This window comes from Amyelois transitella, chromosome 19 (genome assembly GCF_032362555.1).
Source record: "Amyelois transitella isolate CPQ chromosome 19, ilAmyTran1.1, whole genome shotgun sequence".
NCBI lineage: Eukaryota > Metazoa > Arthropoda > Insecta > Lepidoptera > Pyralidae > Amyelois > Amyelois transitella.
The window spans coordinates 7614386-7635715 of record NC_083522.1 but is presented as its reverse complement, the minus strand read 5'-3'; the positions used below and the strand labels follow the sequence as shown (position 1 = coordinate 7635715).

General features: G+C 33.1%; 1 protein-coding gene across 3 annotated transcripts in view; it reads right to left on the bottom strand.

Annotated features, from left to right (window-relative positions):
• The window catches only part of LOC106132746 (adipokinetic hormone/corazonin-related peptide receptor variant I), a 69681-nt gene that overhangs the window by 17761 nt on the left and 30590 nt on the right, over window positions 1-21330 (bottom strand). For 2 of the 3 annotated variants that reach the window (XM_060949652.1, XM_060949654.1), the window contains exons 1-3: window positions 16135-16221; window positions 7220-7581; window positions 5808-5956 (exon numbers count right to left, since the gene is read on the bottom strand). In XM_060949652.1, the coding sequence (XP_060805635.1) occupies window positions 5808-5956; window positions 7220-7480 (410 nt within the window). In that variant the 5' untranslated portion in view covers window positions 7481-7581; window positions 16135-16221. Of the gene's footprint in view, window positions 1-5807; window positions 5957-7219; window positions 7582-16134; window positions 16222-21330 lie in introns of those variants that run through there. The other variant, XM_060949653.1, reaches the window with a different exon arrangement.

The following is a 21330-nucleotide window of genomic DNA, read 5'->3' as shown; positions in this document are numbered from 1 at the left end:
TCGTTCATTGACTATTTAATTACATTATTTCACTTTAATGAAATTAAAGACGACTTTGAATTTAAAGTATATTATTTATTTGAAGTATATATATGTATATATTATTATTTAGTGTTTTCTACACGCGTGTGTACAGCTTTCACGGATTTAACAACATAAAAAAATGCAGGTTCATTTAGGAATTAAGTTTTATTTTTTATTACAATTAGTTACTTTGGCTAAGAAATAACGACGAACAATAACAATCATCTTAAATCTTTCAAAAATCAACACTTCGTAGAGGAACAAAAAGTAACAATAATGAAATATTTATTACATCAGTCTTTCAAAAACTAACACTCCGCAGAGGAAAGTAAACTGTAACTAAAAGTTTTACATATTAAAAAATAATCACTTTAGTAATGGTAAGTGAACTTAATATAAGATACCTAAGTAAAGTTTAGGGTCAATTCAGGCTGCAGTTACAGTGGTCGACAGCAGCCCGAAGAGCATTTACAGCTTCGGAAGAATTTTAAACGTTCGCTACTAGACTAGCTTCGCTTCAAAACTGCTGGCTGTCGTCAGCAACCGACGCCGCATCAGCCACCAACAGTTTTATTTTTTCGAGCGATTACTGGTCTATAAAATAATGAAAATAAAGTTTAAAACTCTTTTAAAACTTGCGTCAATGCTGCCGGCTGCCACTGCTGCCTGAATTGAGCTATGAAAAAATGAAAAGAACAATTACGTAGATTGCATTAATTGATATTAAAATATTTAATTATTTCAATGTTTTTGATTTTACAAAAAAAAAAAAAACATTTATAAAAAATAAGAATCAGAAAAAAGACGATTTTTTTATTTATTTACGAAACCCTTAAATCTTGTGATTTTCTGTTTAATTAATAAAGCCATAATAGGAAACCATATTACCTAATACAGAGTTACCTGGAAATAACTACCACCGTATTAGGAAAACTACTCGTGTTTTTAATAATCCTAATTCTGACCCATCAAAATTCCGATTAACAAAAGAGTGTAAATTTTTAATCAAACGACAACTATTTTGTGGCTAAGATGTGTAAAACTGAAGTTAAAGTTATACACAGGATATTATTTGTGATAAATTAAAACACACCTCTCAATTTTTACCCCTCCTAAGAAACTAACATTTTGTACTCAACAGTTTTATTATTTAACTAGATTTCTAATTGAGAACACATACCTCAGAATATGGTTATTAATTTATGAGATTAATAATTATTTCAATTGAACTTTTAACTAATTCAAAAACTTAATAATTTGAAAGTTATAAACAATTAAATTTTATCAGTATTTTTCCTATTACGGAGTTATACCACCGAGTTAGGATTAGTCTATAAAATTCGTATCCTATTACGGCGGTATTTTATTTCTTATTTTTTGGGTAAAAACTGAGTTACAAACGTGAAACAAGCTATTTAATTTAAAAATTTAAAAGTAGGGAAATGCTATAAGTTATTCATAAACAAACTTGAACGGCCTATTAATACGAAAAATTGCCTTTGTAAATATTAGTGTGCTTACTTTTGTTGTTCCGCGTTTGTATGAAAACACCTGTCCCGTCGATGCCGTGACACAAACTGATTGATTTTGTTGTGTTGCCAATGTGTTGTAGTTGCAAATGTCAGTTAAGTCGTGCCGTAATAAATTTAGAATAACACATTTGCGTTATGATGTACTTACACTGAATAGAACAGGAATAAAACTAAGAAATATAAATACCACCGTAATTGGAAGCGATTTTGACTACCGCCGTATTAGGAGCTTTTACCTTAGTTTCACTTACATCTACATCGCTTTGGACGGGAGCCCAGATTGCGCCTATGATCATGACCTTCTCACCCTCGTAGCATGGCATCGTATTTTATTATGACAAGAAACGGGACAGCGATTGTTTTTCGCGCCATAAAAACTGCTTCACGCCTGTTACCCTGAATTGTGTAAGTCAAATTTTAACACGAAGCGACTCCTTTTTGACCTTCTCAACCTTTGCAGTGAGCCCTTATCCATATTAGATCATGGCAAAGCTGTACTAGGTGAATGTGGCTTCTTGTAGTAGTCTTTTACGATTTCTCTCTTTCATATTTGCGTATTCCCAGCTGCATTCTCTACCATCGTGCTTCGGCGGGTTGTCCTTAAACTACACATCATACTTTGAGTCACAAATTTATTATTTGTCAACAATATTTTGAGATTTATTTCATAGCGCCGTATTGCTACTGTCTACTTTTCATGCCTCAATGCAAAATATCATCTAGGGGTCGAGTATATACATACAGCCACGTCTATAACTCTTGCGCCAAACAGAGCCAAAAGTCCTGAAAAGACTGAAATGTCACGTTTTGCTTTATCAGCAGTACGGCTTTACGATGGAGGTCGAGTAGCATTTATTTTAAAATATATATATTATGTTGAACCATTGTATTTATTTGAATAATGGATAACTGAAAAGAAATGTGAAAACTTAATGCAAATGATTCACAAATTGAATGAGTCTATTTATTTTATCTTCAAAGGGTTGGCTATTTAAAATATAGATTGATAAAATTATTTTTTAATGTGTTTTGAAAATATTGAGAACAATATTAAAAATATGTCTTCGCTGACATGCTTATCAGCTCTACCAAAATACCAAAATAATATCATAGATTAACTTACGGATTATGTAATAGGAATGTTGACAAATATTTTTATTAAGTGGTTTAAAAATATAGTTTATTTCATTCATAGGTTTAGAGTTCTCGTGACATGACCTTTCGCTAGGACGTCTCCGATATGATTTGAAGCATCAAGTCCTAAGATCCTCAAGCAATTACATTATTTTACAAAATTACTTTCAAACAATATTTTTTTAGTTGTTATTGGACATTCCACTTAAGATAATAAAGGAACTTCCAAATTTGATGAATTTAACATTAATCAATTTAGTATTGCCACAGCTTCTAGTCCAAACCCGTTTAATATCTGATCACTTTTTGAGAGTTTGAGTAAATTGAGATTACGGGTTTCTTGTTCCAAATTGGGGAGTAGTTTCCGGGAAGAACAAATTAAAATTAGATTAAGCATACTTTTCGCTCGATGTACAGTCGGAATTATATTTTACTTACTAACATGAATTATTACGAATTAATTACATTTCGAATTAATATGCACCTATAAGGAAACAAATTAAGGTTGTATTGTCATCCTTTCAAAATATCTACAACATTTTCACAATCAAAACTCTCAATCATATCAAATTTTACCTGCATAAGCAGCAAAAATATTTTGAACATTTTTGCTGCTTGAAAATTTCAGGTATATTTGAAAGACAACATAATCGAGAATGAAAGTCAAACTTTACGATTTTTGATAAAAAGCATGCTTTTTCCCTAACATTAGTAATATGTACCTACTCGAATAGTAAAAACACATACTTAGTTAATACACAATTAGAATATTTCTCTAATTAAAATAGAACTCTCAACAGTCTGTGGAAAAAAACCTTTGAAGTGTAAGTAGAAGGTTATGCTTTTCCTTATGGGGAAGATATAGCGAACAGTCTTGAAAATACTGGAGCCTAGTTAAAAAAATTAATATCTGTTTAACTGTTATTACCATTTAATCATACCAGTGGTAAAAATTGGAGACATCTGAAAATGGCATAATTTTTTTCTTTCTTTTGGAAAGTGTATAAGAGCATAGATAAAACTCTTTTTTGCACCATAAGAGTAAAACATACAAAACAGGCAGAGATGGTACAAAGGCGGATTTATCACTAATGAAATCTCTTCCAGTCAACCTTTACATAAAAAGATGATTTCTCGGAATTCTCTCAGCTACGGAAAACCCGATAAGTGGATTAAATGGAGATGTGAGTAGAAGCTTTTAAATTTTACAAAAGACTAGCATTTGCCCACAGCTTTGCCGTAGCTGTGATACCTTAACGACTGTTTTGAATCCCGTTTGTGATATGGAACACTAAAAATATATTTACATTATATAAACGCTTTTAAATAGCAGCCTAGGGAATGAGTGAAATGTACTTAGTACTTATTTCATTTTTACAAAATAAATCAAAATTTGGTCGTAATATTTATTCTGAACCTTTTCATAGTTAAAACGAATGAATGTGGCAATGCTTTGTTGGTCTTTTTCAGCGTTTCATACATATGTACATATATAACATACATAAAAAAGTATATTGTAGAAATTTTGAAAGGAAAAATTTTAGTGTTTCTTTACTTAAAACTAGCGACCCGCCCCGGCTTCGCACGGATGCACAGCCTATACTAAATATATCTCTATTAGAACTAACTAAAGGACCGCCTAAGCCCGCAAAGCGGCTAACTAAGTCTTGCTCCCGGCAAAAGTGTCACTTCTGCCTGCAGTCCCGGGCCGTGCAGCAGAAATCGTAATATTTTAATTTCACCACAACTTCAAAACCAAACGTCCAATTTTAATCATTCAAAGACCAAATATTATCTACATAAACTGTACTTATTGATGAAATTATTTATTTTGATAAGGATTAATAGCATGAGTAAAAAAAACGCGTTTAAATGTAGTCCAAAAAAAATTCAAGATTTTAAATAAAAATGTGGTTGTTGTGCCTCACTCGACATACGAGTAGATAGGTATAGTGTGTCGCGGACTTTTTTGTAGATATTTATAAGATCTACAGTTAATTTAAACATTTTATGGTTCTATCTTTTGTAGTTTAGGCAGCGTACGCAAAATAAGTAACTTTTTGGTTGATTTTTTTCAGTTTGTGTCCGAAAAATTCAAATATATTACGGAACCCTATTTTTTTCCAAAATAAAATATAGTCTATGTTACTCGTGGATAATGTAGCTTTCGAATGGTGAAAGAATTTTTAAAATCGGTCCAGTAGTTTTTGAGCCTATTCATTACAACCAAACAAACAAAGTTTTCCTCTTTATAATATTAGTGTAGATAGGTGTATAAATAGTTACATTTCATTACCATCATCAGTTACAAAATTATATTTGAGCCTTTCTCCTGGTTTAATCTCAATTACATCCTGACCTCTCTGCAGAGGAGCTCGAGGTTCACGTTTGAAAAATTAATGATTTAAATTTTCTATTATAACAACACCTCAAAATGTAGCGTTAAGATACATTGAAAATGTAACAAGGGATTCGTTAGTGCCCGCTTCGGTTCAATCAATAATGTATTTATTGCAAGATACCGGTAAATCTTCATCGTGAGAGCTAGGTATCTGAATCATATTTTTTTTATAAATCTTCCTTTCTCCCTCCTTCCTTTCCTGATGTGGTTCTAGTGGGAATTCCGAATAAATACAGATTCTTGTTGTTATTGAGAAAGTACATAAATTCAAGATCATCGACCCTGTTCAATTTGGTACCTACATATTAGATTTTGTAATATAGATAGATTATTCTCATCTGTCTTTCCGTTACGCTTTCAAGGACAGATATTGAAGAATTAATTCCTAGATCAAACACACGCTACTTATTCATGGGAATTCGCACGAGAGCCAAATCCTAGTGTAGTATACATGAAACTAATAAACTCGCCTCCTGGAGAGAAGCCCTGCCCCCGATTGACCATATTCCTGGATCAGGGAAGTCAGGTTTTTACACAAAGCAACTCCCGTCTGACCTTTATAACTTTTGCAGTGGAACCAAACCAAATTGGATCACGGTAAAAGCTACACTTGATCAATATGCGTATTCCCTTAGGAGAATCCATCTCTCCCCAATGGATATCGTAAAAGGGTCTGTTTAAACTGCCGGAAACCACACGGCAAAAAACGAACTCACCTATCTATAGATATGCAGATGAGCACGAAGCTGGATAGGTAGAGGCCGAAGGTTCTGGTGAACATCATGACCCTGCACATGGTGTCTCCGGCCAGCCACTGCACGGTGCCCGCCCAAGCGATCTCCAGAGGCATCATCAGGAACGTGACCTGAGGACACGCACTGCATGCAGTTTAGTCCTAAGAACAGGCTTTTAAATTACATCATGTAAGTGATGATAAATTTCAGATTCTTTTTTTGACTTTAAAGTAAGGTTTCTCTGCAAGACTGTTGGCTCTATCTACCCGGCAAGGGACATAGCCGTGATAATATGTATGTATGTATGCTCCTCTGCAAAGGTTGTGGAGATCAGATTGGAGGCGTTTCGTGTAAAAATCCAATCCAGGATCACTGACAGACGCATCCCGGACTCCTCTCCAGAGAGGTGAAGATATAACCGAGACTAGCGCCAGGAGGAAGACGATAAATTAAGTCGAGTAACGTAACTATAAACCACAGCTACTATAACAACTATGATAACATACATACATATAATTATGTGTACATCCCTTACGGGATAGACAGAGGCAACAGCCTTGAAAAGACTGATAGGCCACGTTCACGTTTGATTTTATGATAAAATTAAGATTCAAATAGTGACAAGTTGCTAGCCCAATGCCTTAAAGAAGAATGCCAAGTTTATGAGGTATCCCTTAGTGGCCTTTTACGACATCCGTGGGAACGAGATGGAGTGGTCCTTTTTTTTATTGGTGCCGGGAATTACACGGCACTAATAAAAAAACTATGATAAAATACCACATTTTAGAAGAAAAACAGTTTAATTTTATTAGGTGTCGTTTGCTGTATATTAAACAAAAATGTTCACCTTTTATCTCAAATGACGATGTCAAAAAAATTTACATGTCTTTCCCAAAGTCCATTACGAGACGGAGGAAATGAAAAATGGCGGCAAAATTGATGATGTAAAAGCAATTTAAAAGACCATTACTTGTACTTGTATGCAGCGTTTCAAACAAGCATGAAAATTATGAGGAACTATTTTTAAAAATAACGGTTAGTGGTCACCAGCTTTATGGTTGGCAAAATTAATTAAAAATAATTAATTTTCGCACATTGTTTACTCACGAAGTATTCCGTCACCGTAACGGTTATTATTCAAACTTATCTACATAACTTTGAAAATAGTCATTGGACTGTACATGGACATGGCCGAGGTGGGATTCGAACCTGTGTCTTTTGCGCAGAACGCATTTTAACCGGGCATTCTTGTAACCTGACAAATAAAAATAAATTGATTGATCGGTACGTTTTCCTACATTCCTGTGCCTAACTTTTTTAACCTTACAATTTTACTTACTAAAAATATTTTATAAGATACCTATAAATCGGTCAAGAGACCGGTGAAATCTTACCATAAGGTCGGCTACAGCTAAATGCATTAACAGTACGTCAAGTCTGCTCGCGCGCCCCGCCCGCCTTCTCTTCATCAACTGTGACAGCACTGTGAGGTTCCCCGTCGCCGATATCACCATCAACACACTATACACCGTTATGGACACTAAATGACCATGATTAAACCGCATATCCAATGGCAATTCATCACTAGTATTCAAATGAGTCCAGTTTTTCTGGGACGCCCCGCCGGGCCCAGACACTTTTTCGTCTATATTCATAGTTGTATCACTGATTTCATTACTTGGACTTCTTCATAGGACTATGAACTATGGCATTTTGAGTATTGTTTTGATGCAACGGCGGTGCATGTAGACGGCGTCTGAAACAAGGAAATAATATTAATTTTAACAAATATGTATATACTTACAATAAATTAAGTATTTATATTTATTACAAGATGATTTGGCTGCAGATAAGCTCACACTAAACTAAAACTTCAATTTTTCTGTTCTCTAAGGAATTTTAAAAGTAATTAGCTTATAAATGTTATCGGAAAATTTTGCATACCTATATAAAATATCATTAAGAGCGGCCCGTAAACGCGTAACAAAAAGATTTTCGCATTTATGATATTATGAAGAAAGAAGCTTAAATTCTACTCTGAACGTATTATACGTAACATAGGCAAAATGTTTCAATGGACTATCGACCTTGCGTTTCTGACATTAAATGCTATACCGCACAACTTTATTTCTTCAACATAATCTTGGATCAATTTACAAAATTTACTTTAAATTTCTTTAATATGATAAGAACTACTGTCTTATTACAGTAGCCGTCTAGAGAAAGAATCGAGATTGAAATCATATGAATAATCTTTATGATCGGTCTTAAACGTCTTATAAGTTAAAATTATATTCCGTGGTGTAGTAGCAAAGAAAAGCTGTATGTGCCAGTTTCGCCGTTAAGTGAAAGCTAATAGCGGGAAAGGAAACTTTGCAATTTTCTTTCAGACGATGGGTTAATAAATCAGACAATATTCTAATTATAAATTCGAATGTTGCGACTACGTGCTCTATCTACCCGTAAAGGATATAAACTGTATATGTGTACGTTAACTCGTTGAATAAAACAATTTCATTAATAATGCTTTCTTATTAAACAATTTACAATATTAAACTCTAATCTTCTTAAAAATGTCGCCTATGTTATGAAATATTCGAGAAATTTTGCTCAATTCTGGATATTTTGTGTAAATATCGGCTAAGTGCGAGTCAAAGTCCTTCCCTATGGTTCCATAACACCATAATAAGTGAATGAATGAATAAATAAATAATTCTTTATTGAACATAAAAAGTGCTTAATACAATAAAAAGCAATATAAAATTTAAAGAACTATATTCAGTTCTATTTCTTATGGCGATTTATTCCAGACAACCTGTAGCTTAAAAGAAAATTAATTCATCAACGATCATCTTTATCACATTTTTTGTACCCTACGGCCCCAAAATAATTATTTAATTTTTTTATGGTTAGTTTTATTTGAATATTTAAATTCCGTATAAATAGACGGATGGACAGCGAAGACTCAGGAATTGGGTCCCGTTTTACCATTTGGGTGCGGAACTCTAAAAATGGCAATTGGATTTGTCTCTGAAACAAACTTTTCAAATATTCCCAGACTTACCAACTGTTACGGATAGGCCTTATTCGTAACACTGACCAAACTTATAACAAGATCTAGAAGATTTTATTCGGTCGGTTGTCTATTTGAAAAATAAGTTGATAATGTTTTTATTCATTATCATCAGTTATTTTGTAATTCCGTAAGGGTATCAATGTTTTAAATGTTACGTCATAGAATAATTTTCTTTCATGTATTTTTGGTGGTTGGTCCTATCATCATCATGTGGAAACTCGAAGTTATTTCCATGAAGTTCAAGTGAATGAAGTTGCGGTTACCAGGTTTAGACAAAGATGACAAATTAAAGAGCACAAATTGATTGTGAAATAATTAAATTTATAAATCAAGAGAGGCTTATAATCAAATGTTAAGGGAATTCGATATTTCGTCAATATAATGTCGTCGCAAATTATTTCGAATTTTGAAAAAAAAAAATTCCTCATTGCTTTCGGTCTTATGTGAAAGATCTTGGAATGGTGGAATATTTCTCCAAAAATGATACAATTATTCTTAAAGTAATACTTCAGCAAATTACATTATTCAATACGTTATAATATATGAATAGGTCACACGCTTGTGTTTTTGTCCAAAGCTTTGTTGAGAAAAAATGAGCCTGTATTTGATCTTGAAAGTTATTTATCATATACACAATTTGATCAAACTCACAAACAAAGATACTTTCGCATTTGTAATAATAGTATTGATTCTTTAGAAAATTCTGGTACTTTCATCAGAGTCTATCCACTCCTATTAATGTATGTGATAGGCGAGGCTTGGCAGAATAACAAAAATATTATTCTCTACCTAATTAATTTTATATTTGTAAGTTTGTTGTTTTTGTAATAACAAGTAGGATAAATATTTATATATAGACTTTCTCATTAATCATAATAATTAAAATGTAATTTATAAAGTTTCGATTCCATGTAACAGACCATGTTGATCGATCGTGGTTTCTGTGCAACTTTCAAAGTCAGCTTAATATAGCCCTTAGTGTTGCCATGTCAACAGAATAGTAATAGTTGCCAGACTGCTGTGAGACCAGCCTTTCTGCACACTACAACAATATTGCGTCGACTTTATGGTAAGTTCAACAGATATAAATTTATCTAGATATGGACGCATTTTTATATCGCATACTTTTGTACAATAATCATTTATATAAGTACGTAGGGATACGTCATAGAATTTGAAATTAAATAAGTTTTATTATTGGATTACCATGGCTGCCTCACCGCCTCGCGGTATATCTAGGTAATATATATCTTTGTGTGTAATGTATGTCCAATCTCGTAATTAAACCCAAAGGATGCAAAGTTTCGAATTAATCCTGGTACATTATGGTCTTACCTTTGTTAGCTACTACGAGTACTTTAGGTGACGCCATTGGTAAACTTGTGACCTATAAGGACGACCCTAAATCTGGATCACTATGGATCAAAGTATTTTGACGAACGCAGGAGGGATTTTTATATTCACGAAATAGTCTAAGATTACATATTATGAAATTTTCTTAAGTAGAAATGACTTGATCCCTAAATTATTTAGTCTTATAAGTTTTTTACCCTCAAAACCTTTTTTCTTATTTTCGCATCAAGTTATTGAATGCTTAAAAACTTACTATAAAACTGAACTTGATATTGTTTGGAAAAAAAATATCGAATCAAATAAAAAACCGAACTACGTTGTATAATTATGCCAAGGAGTGACAATTAAGTCGATGCAATTAAGTTTTTAATGATCAGATAAGTTACTGGCAACTTTTTGTAGAGTACAACAATAAAAAGTATTACACTCGTCTTTGATCTTTTTTTGAAACACAATGACCCAAAAATTTTAAAATGTCTGAAGGGCTTGCTAGATTCCAATCAAACTAGGCACTGAGGATAAAAATAACAGCGTTTAGTCTAGTAAAGCAATGTTTTTTTAAATAAAAGAAACCCACTACATGTTCTTTGTAAAAATATTAATATAATTAGTTATTTCATGTGGTCCTGCAGATAAAATATTGGTTGAAAAATCTTAATGATTTTTTGTTCACTGTAAACCATACCTATCGTGATATCACATGGATGAACAAAAAGGAGATATTTTCTGTACTTATTCCAATTTGGTGTAATTTCACCTCGGTGATATCCTCAGGGGCAATAATTTAATATAAATAGATAACTTTGTTCACCTTGGAATCAATTGAAGGAGGTAAACAGGTAAACAAAAGCTATATTTTTTGTTAATTTAGGTGTTTTATCTAATAATAAAAATAAAAGGTTTGTAACAAATAAACTCAAAACCAACTGGACTGATTTTCATGATGTTTTATTAATGAGATGAGAATTCATCAACATGTATTTATTTAAAACTTTATTAAGTCTTAAATCTACAACAGGTAAAGTTTAAAAGTACCCGAAACCGCCGAGCTTGCATGAAAAGAGTTATGAATGTGCATGAAGCGAAGGAAATATGCAGAGATCGTGGCAAGTGGAAAGAGGTAGTCTCTGCCTACCCCTCCGGGAAAGAGGCGTGATTTTATGTATGTATGTATGTAAAGTTTATGATTAGAGCACTATCTGCCAGTCAACCTTTAGAATATGGCAAACAGTTAATAAATCAAATTTTATGCGGGAGGATCCGCGGGCGTTTTTATATAGAAGAATAAAACTAATGTTCAAACTCTTTGACTCTCTATGACTTTAAACGGATTAAAAAGTTTGCTGCTGACTTTTGGGAAAAACGTGTCGTGCATAAATGTTGGTAAGTTTTTGACGAAACGTGTTGTTACGGTATAAAAATTTTCATTTACCTGTTCGAACATGAGTTTAACCACTTCCGAGTGGATTGTTGGATGAGTGGTGAGGAAAGTATGGTACACGAGTTTGAATATCAATTAAATTGTCTCTATAAATTATCTCGTATATATTAAAATAATTTTAAGACATATACAATTATATTGTTTTAATCCCATTAATATTAAAAATACGAAAGTTTATAATGATTGGATTGTGTATGTGTGTTTATTGTAACTTTTTCACACAAAATCTACTGAACGGATTTTCATGAAACTTTGCATCATACCTATTAAAATGACATAATATGTTTAAGTCGAAGGCGTAAGACGTCGCGGGCAACAGTGTGCACTTTATATTTCTACATAATGTTTTTCTACATGGGAAATGTTTTTTTCTTACTTTTTACATTTTTCTTTTTAGGAGTAGGTACATTATGGTTCCAGTATTTTCGTGGTTAGCTCACAATTAAAATCATCATTGATATTCACACTCATTCAAATTCACTTATTTCGGGTTCAAAGGTTATATAAATCTAAATATAGTGAACAATCCTAGCTAATTAAAATCATGATCGTATTCGTAACATATTCCTTATATGTGCAATCCACAGAATTTGTAATAATATAAGATTAAAGAAATCGAAGGTACTGAAAACTACTGCTTTGGAAGCGGCACTAAACTTAGTTTTAAGCAATTTATTCGACGTCATTTAATGTTGTGAAACCATAGGATATGACAATTATGAGGTGATGTCCGAGATACAAGAAACTTGTAAATATACCGTCGCAACTAATAGCAATGAAACTTTGATTTCTAGACCATAAACCTAATTATAAATGATGGCAATGAAACTATGATTTCTAGTAGCACGATGCCTACAATTGCAATTCGCTCAATATCCAATTATTTTAAAACAATCGAATCGAATTCGATTATAATAGCCCATGAAAGATCAAAGGTTTTTACATGTTATTTAATAGTTTTACAAGTGCACATAATTAAGTCATTCAAGTATTATACGCCATTTCTATTGTCTTATAATATTCCAATGTCTATGGTGGTACCTCTTGACATTAAACGGAATGTGACAACAGGATATTACAGCTTCCAATCGTCTGTGATTGAGTAAATTCTCAGAAATGAAATGTAAAACTGTTGAAAAGTTATTTAGGATCCATGATCAAGCATTATAATTTATTCTGATTATGATTAGACTGTAAGATTTCCTCAAATAAATTTATAGAAAGGCAGATATAGACAGAGGTATATTAGTAACGATATATTTTATCTAGAAATATTCACGTCTGTCGACTAACGACATACATACAATTATTGATTCCCTACAGATTCCAATAGAAGTTAGGTCGGCGGTACGGCTAAATGCTTATCAATAGGGCTTACAATTTGCGATACTACTTCATAATATAACGATAAGCTGACGAACGAATATTATCATTAGGTTTAGGGATAAACGTGAGATAACTGTTACTGCCAAATGTGAAAGAGATACTGAATGCTCTACTTAGTGAGTGAGATAAAGGATCATCGCTGGACGTCGTTGAAGATGATATGCGAGCCAATGGACTGAAATCCCAGGACGCCGAAAACCGGACCAAGGAAAAGGGAACAGTCAGAAGGCGGACCCTGGGCCCCGAATTACTTCTGTGGCCGCAACCGGGAACACGCAGAGATGAGAGAGATACAATAAAGGACGTTTACAAACGACTTTAAAATCTTTGTAATCTTTGTAAATCGTTGTTTGAATAATTTGAACAGAAGTGTAGTCTAAATTCTCTTGGACATTTGCGATGCGCTAAAGTACAGTAATATTTTAGTTATCATTGATATAATATCCTTTATTCAGACTTATTAATTTATAATTTACGTAGATACGTCTTCAAGACAAGTGAGAGTTATAAACGAAATAAATATATGTATGACCAGAGATCGAACGCGGGACCTGTGTTTCAAAAGCAGGAGCACTTCCACTACGCCTATTATTTTTTTCGTCAAAACATCGTTAGATAATCTGCTCAAGGAAGCTAGATAACCACATTGCCATTTATCAAATTAAACCCACGATAAAGCCGAGGCATCAAATAATAAGCGCTACTTAAGTGTATGTTATGTGTATTTATGCTAGAACCTTTATCAAAAGTCATATTTCATATTAATTAAGAGTCAAGTTTAATACTACTCTTTACGAAGGTCCCTTGGCAACTAAGGGATAAAATAAATGGTGTAGGTAGTTTACATAATGCCAAATTTTAGCTAGTGTTAGTAACACATATAGGCAATTATTTAAGTTGTAAAATATTAATCAGTTAGTTTTTATAATAAGTGAATGGAGTACGGTTGTGAATCCGCGTAAAACAAAAAATCCCACGGGAATTTCGGGAATCCTCTCTTAGTGCACCTCTAGACCACATAAAGAATCTACATTATTCTACTCGTATATGCCTTATTTCAAACCTCTACACTCAGCGGTTTAGCCTGTATTGATGTCAGTCAATAATGAATAAAATTTTTGTATTTTGAATGTGTTCTCCTCCTTTCGGTAGGTTTAATGGGAAGATAAATCCCAGTAGTTCAACTAGTAAGACCACACGGTAGCACTACAGGTAAAAATGCAAATAACAATGAATAACATTTGATAGACCTTCATTTCTTCCAGCGTCGTTGTAAAAATCTCTTTTAATATTAGCGTAGTTTGACCTTTATTAGTTAGGTAGTCTCAGTTCATCAGATGTTTATTATCTCAGAGTTTTGTCATCAAAAATGCCATAGGTAGGTTATATATAGTTCATGTGGCACCAAAGCTCGACACATATTTGACCGAATTCATCTTTTTATGACGTGTCGCATCATTAAAAGCAATCTCAAATTTTGTTGGCTACAGAGTTTCACAGATGTGGTACCAATAGACATAAAGAAATTAGGGGGTAGTTACTTCCAATTGCAAACTTTCTATAGAAAAACATAGGTAATTAAATTAAGCAAAAGTTCTTTTCGACCTAAGTGCAATTAACAGATGTGTCTCTAAATTTTATAAAGGCATATCTCATGATAATAGCTTAGTGTAAGTAATTAACATAGTCTCAGAGACACAGAAACCATTTTAGGACATTAGTTAATGTTCACGTTTGAATTAAGCTTACTAAAGTATCCGAACCCAATATTAGGTTTAACTATTTTCTAACTACAAATTAACGTGACACATACCTACTCGCTAATTGCTAATTAAGTAAGAATATTAGTTTGTTTAATTCATATAAGACTAGCTTTGCCCGTTTACATGCGCCTAATCTAGTGATCCTATACCCTTTAGAATTTTCGGAAATCTCCAAATTCTCGTCTATTTCTAAGCAATATCCCACATGACAACATTATTTTATGTCAGTTTGTATGTTCAAAATAACAAAAGCATTTTTTTAAATGAATACGTTATAATTTTTTTACGATGTAAATTTAAAAACAGAACAATATGTCTAAATTTGAATAACTTCATAAAATATACCTACATCACTACGTTTTTTTAAAAGACATTCTTTTAAAATATTCAAGGCTATACCTCTACATTCGGAGAACAGATTATCCTCTATCTTGAAGTGACAGCTGTTAATACGAACACTCCAACGAAATAAAAATGTTTTCAAAGAATATTGTTTAGTAATAATAAGAAGATTAAATTACGTACGTACACACCGCACAAACAAATATTATATTTCAATCGCAAGAATATGTTAATTAACAGATAAACATATCAAGTAGGTACTCAGGATTTCTCATCATCTAATTTTGAGGTTAGACAATTATATAGGTATCTATATTTTATATGAGTAGAATAGAACTGCTATGAGGCTATCTGTGATTTTAGATATAATTAGAATAAGAGGACTGGTTGAACTATTCATTGCCAGGAAAACATAATTAAAAAGAAAATGTTTTTCAGAAAACATATTTTTTTTCTTTTTAATTATGTTTTGGACAATTATGGACAATTTTGGAATAATGACAATGGTGTTAACCATAAATTAAATAATATTAAAAAAAACTTTGTCAATAATTTGTTTCTTGTATATTTGCAGCACTGGAATAAAGTGATTTTAACTCGCAATTTAACTGACTCAATAAGAAGTCTTATGTTAAGTCAATCGAGTCTGAAGGTCGAGTTAATCAAGAGAACTGTCATAAATCATCACATACGATGATATCAGACATCAGTGTTATTAACTCAGCAATTTGATAAAACACTTTATTATGTACTTAAGATTTTAATTACAAAATTACCTACTAGAAATAAAAAAAGGATTTTGATTTGCGTCTCCAAATTATTTGTAATACCAATATTCCTTTCTAGTATTCGTTTTTTTCTCTATTGATTGCTTTTTATAGCTGAAAATCAATATATATCTATATATGCTATTTAATTATTAAAAAAAAAACAATATTTTTTACATACTGACAACAACAAAATCACACACGCCGTACATAATCATAATAAAATGGTTTCCAAGCGTTACATTGTCCATTACATTGTATGCACACCAAACACGCTAATCGATATTCAATTTTAATTGTTTAAATAAAAAAAAAACCTATCCAATCCCACATATCAAGTACAAAATGACAAGGTACACGTTGCAAAGCGTGACTAAATCTGTACAGCTGAATTATCTGACCCGCATCAGACTTTGTTCCGCGCCCTCTCTTATCTTCTCCGGACAAATTTAATTAACGGCCAATTAACAAGCCGTCCGTAAAAGACGAAACCCAAGTTTATTAACGTTTGGGAATAATGATATATCTAACTCATTGTGTTACAAGATATTGAATACCAGGGAACTCAAATATTTGCACAAAAATAGTTACGGAAGCTCAGGTCAGGCCCGGCCTCGCCTGTAATGAGATAACGGAAAGGTACGCTAGGGGATCCCATAACCGAAGAGCAGGTATAATGAAAGCATATTCCACATATATGTATATTCATACATACATTCATAAGACTTTATGCCTTTCGGAACACTGAACTAATACTCAAAGACCACGTTTAGCTGAATTAAGATAGACAAGACAGGTTGCTAGCACGGCACATTTACGAGTATGATGACGGAAAACATTGTGAGAAAACCTGCATTTTCAGGCAACTGGATGTGTAACCATGGAATCAATATGGGTTAGGTTTACCTGCAAAGGTTGCGTAGGTCAGATGGGAGTCGCTGCGTGTAAAAGCCTGACTCACCCAATCCAGGATCCATTGTCAAAGGCATACCACGGGCTCCTCTCCAGAGAAGTGAGGATGCAACAGGGACTAAAGCCAGGAGGAAGAAGAAAGGTTGCTTACTCATCCTGCAAAAGAATTGTCTCAAGTTTTAAAACAGTACCCTTGCCTTACAATCTGCACGAAAAGCATGCACACACTCTATATTTTTTACTACCAGACGCAAAGACGCAGTTTTTGTATGTAGCCTTTAAAAACACATTAAGTCACGTGTCACGCTTAGGTCTGCCTGGGCGTGAGACGTAACTGTATGTGACCACATCTTTTCTTTTTCCACGATCTTTCGCTTCATCCACATTTTTAAGGACGTGAGAAATGAATACAAGAATATCGAGGGAAATTCTACAGGCCATTGTAAATTCAAATCCATTATCTGACAACTCCCTAAAGGAAACAGGCGTAATAAATGTGCATAATACGAGTATGAAGATATATTATACTATACATTTATTACACACGTGTATTTTATACAGGGAAAAAGGCGGTGCCTACGACGGTATTATTTCCGGGATTTCATAAAAGTTTCAACCAGGTTTTAGATTAATAATTGAATGTTTTAGTCCGTGAAAAACAACTTTTTAATGTAAATAAACCTACCAAAGTAAACAAACAATAGGTAAACAATTATACAATACAATATCACTTACATAACTTACGTATATAATGCACTTATTACGTTAGTAAGTATAGTATCTTATAGAATCTTATCTATCCGTATCTTTGATTTACATTTGAAAAATCGCGAATACGCCATAGCGACGCTCACCGGAATACCAATGTGATGTCACATTATTGCGTTACGCAGGGATCAAACGGGATCTTTCTACCCCTTCGGGAAAATATTGTGTCGTCTCCTCGAAAATAGCTGCGGTCTCCCCTGCGCCTCTAGTGACAGCCCGGAAGCCCTATATAAGAGCGCGCGCGCCCCGGGCCTTCGCCTCTGGATTACCACAGCGCTCTTCAAGTTAAGTAGCTCGCTACCCTCTGGCGGCTACTTGCTGGATCTCATTTCTATAACTAAACCCATGCCCTCTTAAATATTGTAAAACTAGTCCAAATATAGATTGTAGTTATTCTTTGGATCTTTAAGTATCTCTCATCTGCAGGTAAGAGCCTGCAACGTTTTACCTTAACGTCACAACGACCCAAAGGATGACTGGTAGATAATGCATTTTGCATGAAGTCCGTTTAATAATGACCTGTTGAAAGTGGGTGTAACTTGAAATTAATGGAGAAAAATTAAAACTGGTACTTGTGGCGAAGAAAAGAACTGTAATAATGCACCGTTTTAAAAATTCCTAAAGGTATGCACTTTTAAAAAAAATTAAATTTTTCACCAACATTCCACCAATTTAAAAAGAAATATCGTTTTTACAACTGACCAGCACTTGGCTAGCAACAAACACAAGCAGTAACAAAGAGGTTTAATGTTTCATTCATAGAAGTTTGAACAAAGTCGGCCCATTGTATCAATGTTGTTTGTAAAATAAAGTTTTAATAGGAAGTATAAAAATTATATATGTACTTATTGGCTACTTCTTTACGTGTATCTTTCATACAAAGAATCTTCGCCTCATCGTATCTCTCTATACCTTTAAACACTGCCTATTACATAACCGACAAGACTCTCGCCAAAAAAAATGCGTATTTATAGGATTTCAGTAATCTTCATGTTCGGAAGCCTTTTAAAAAAATGTCAGATCCATCAGCCATATTCAAGTGCCCCAGTGGCTCGTGGCTCCATTGATTTACATTTCACTAACTTGATTACCCTCCTCTGTTTGTGGACAAACGGGTATTCAGGAGATGTATTTTGATCACGTAGGCTGTTTTTTCTTATTTTAATGAATATTGATTATTTGCATTATGAAGAATCTTGTTAAATACCTAGAAAGCGAGAGATGTTAGGAAGGGATCGTGGCGCGCGGTTAGATTTAGGTTCTGTCTGCCCTGTCCGGGAAAGAAATGAAATTTTATGTAAATTAAAAAAAAGTTATTATTTTTTTTTTAAATCATAGTTTAGGTACCTACATCGATTAATAATAGTTTATTTTTATCTGATTAAAGTTGTATGAATACAATGGGAATAAAATAGAAATTCGTACATATTCTTCAATGTGGCAACACTAAAAGACTTCATTTTGCTTGTGTTGGCTCGAATCATACGCATCTTTGATATTACCAAGTTCCTTCAGCTACTACCTCTCAAAGTTTTTTCAGTTGTTTGACAAAAGGTAGGCAGGTCAACAGTTGCAAAGGTAATTTGCCAATTTTTTCCCGTCCAAACTAGGGATATATTATTTATCTTAACGTCGCCGTCTAGGGAGGCTTATTCCTGGCCATGACCTACAAGACAAGTTTCACATTAAACACATGGTTACGTCGCAAATTTCAATTTTCGTCACACAACTCCTATGCTACAATTTGGTAAAATTCCACAACCGCTTATTGAAATTCCATGGAAATTTCGCGTTGTATCGACTCCCAGCTCATTTTGGTTTTGAAAAGTTACAATTACTTTTGAGAATGTGTAATATAAATATGCTGTTGCGTATTTTGCTTATGAAATTTTCATAATAAATTTAATTTTGGATAAGGAAGAATTCAGAGAACCCAGTTTTTGATAGGTTATATATATCATGGTTATGTATAATCTGGTGTTATATTGTTGTCATTATTAGTTGGCAATTAAAACATTATTTTTTTCAAGGAATTGACTAATCAGTTTCTGATAGTTTGTCACACGCACATCCTTCTTTCTTTCGCATTTATAATATTAGTAGTATATTCATTTAAAAATTAAGAATCCAAAAAATGTGTCATCACAATCTGTTTGTTAAGCTTTTGCCTTATATATTGTAATTTCATTTAACATTAGAAAAATTAAAAAAACGTTAGAAATTTCTCTTCAAAATCTTTGTCTCAAGTTTTTATTAGTTATAATTATAGGCCAATAATTACTTGGCGGTGTTTATAATACCTACATTTAAATGATTTTAACACACATCGTCAAAACTTTTAACGATCTAATTTAAAACTTATGAGATCTTCATTACTCGTATATTACTCGTAGAAAACTGCGAAAACAACTCTATTTTACGCAAAGCTGCTAAACCACTTATGATGAATGGTTATTTTGATGGTAGACGGTTCAATGAAGAGTAACTTATTTTGAATAGACTGTAAAGGTGAGCTCTCTGAATCAGCTCTTTTTAACCGCCTTCAAAAAAGGTTGGTTCTCAGTTTGACCTGTACGTAATCGTATGTATTATATAAAGTGTTTTTTACACTTAGGTTTTAGAAAATTTAACCGACTTCCTAAAAAGAGGGATATCAATTGGAGTCAGTTCTCTTTTTACAAAAGTTATCTGCAATACTTATTTTTAGTTTTTTAACCTCTCCCGTATTACTAATGCTTTCAATTAACCTGTGATTCAGAAAGTGATCAACTAAGCGACAGTGCCATATAAAGAGACAGACTTTTATTCTCCAAATATTCGAATTAAACTAGCTTTTGCCCGCTGCTACGCCCGCGTGGTACCCTGTGTCCTTCTCCTTACTCCACAATATTGTATGCAATTTTATGGAGAGTTCAGTGGTTTTAACGAGATAGACGGACAAACAAACAATTCACATTTATAATATAAGTATGGATGATAATAAGTTTGATAAACCTGCCAAAATTCTATGAATACTAGATACTAATTGTGCCCCTCTCCATACCAAGAAAATACAATTGATATCAAATTCAATTCACGATATAAAGATTCAATTGGGAATTGTATACAAATAGATGAAAAATGTTCAAATAAAAAATATTGTGTGATTTTTTTTCACCATTTCACATCCATTTGTATACACCGTATCAATTTCAATTACGCTAATAAAATGTATTTGGTATTAAAGAATGTACAGTTGGCTTCATATTTTAATGTTTATTTTATTATTAAAGTATAATCGGCCTAACTTTGAATCGTTACTAAACTACTAAGTAGTTTTTGCGTTATGCTATCATACACAGCTAGACAGACAGACAAGGAAAATAATAATATTTTTTTTTTGTTTCGGTATCGATCGTATAAGACACTGCTATTTGCTTTAATTTTCAATGTATAGGTGGAATTGGGAATGAAGGACCCTCATTACTCCACCGATATGAGTTAGCTCTTAAATTGAAGAAGATGAAGAAGAAAAAGTGGATTTGATCCTTCTATAGATTTATTACATACTATTACTATGTTGAGGACTAAGCGATAGGCTTATAAACCTGGGATTATTCTCTTTGGCGACAGGCTAGGAACCTGTCGTGCTAACACAGCCGAACGTGGCCTATTGGTCTTTTCCAGACTGTTGGCTCTGTCCAGCCCGCAAGGAATA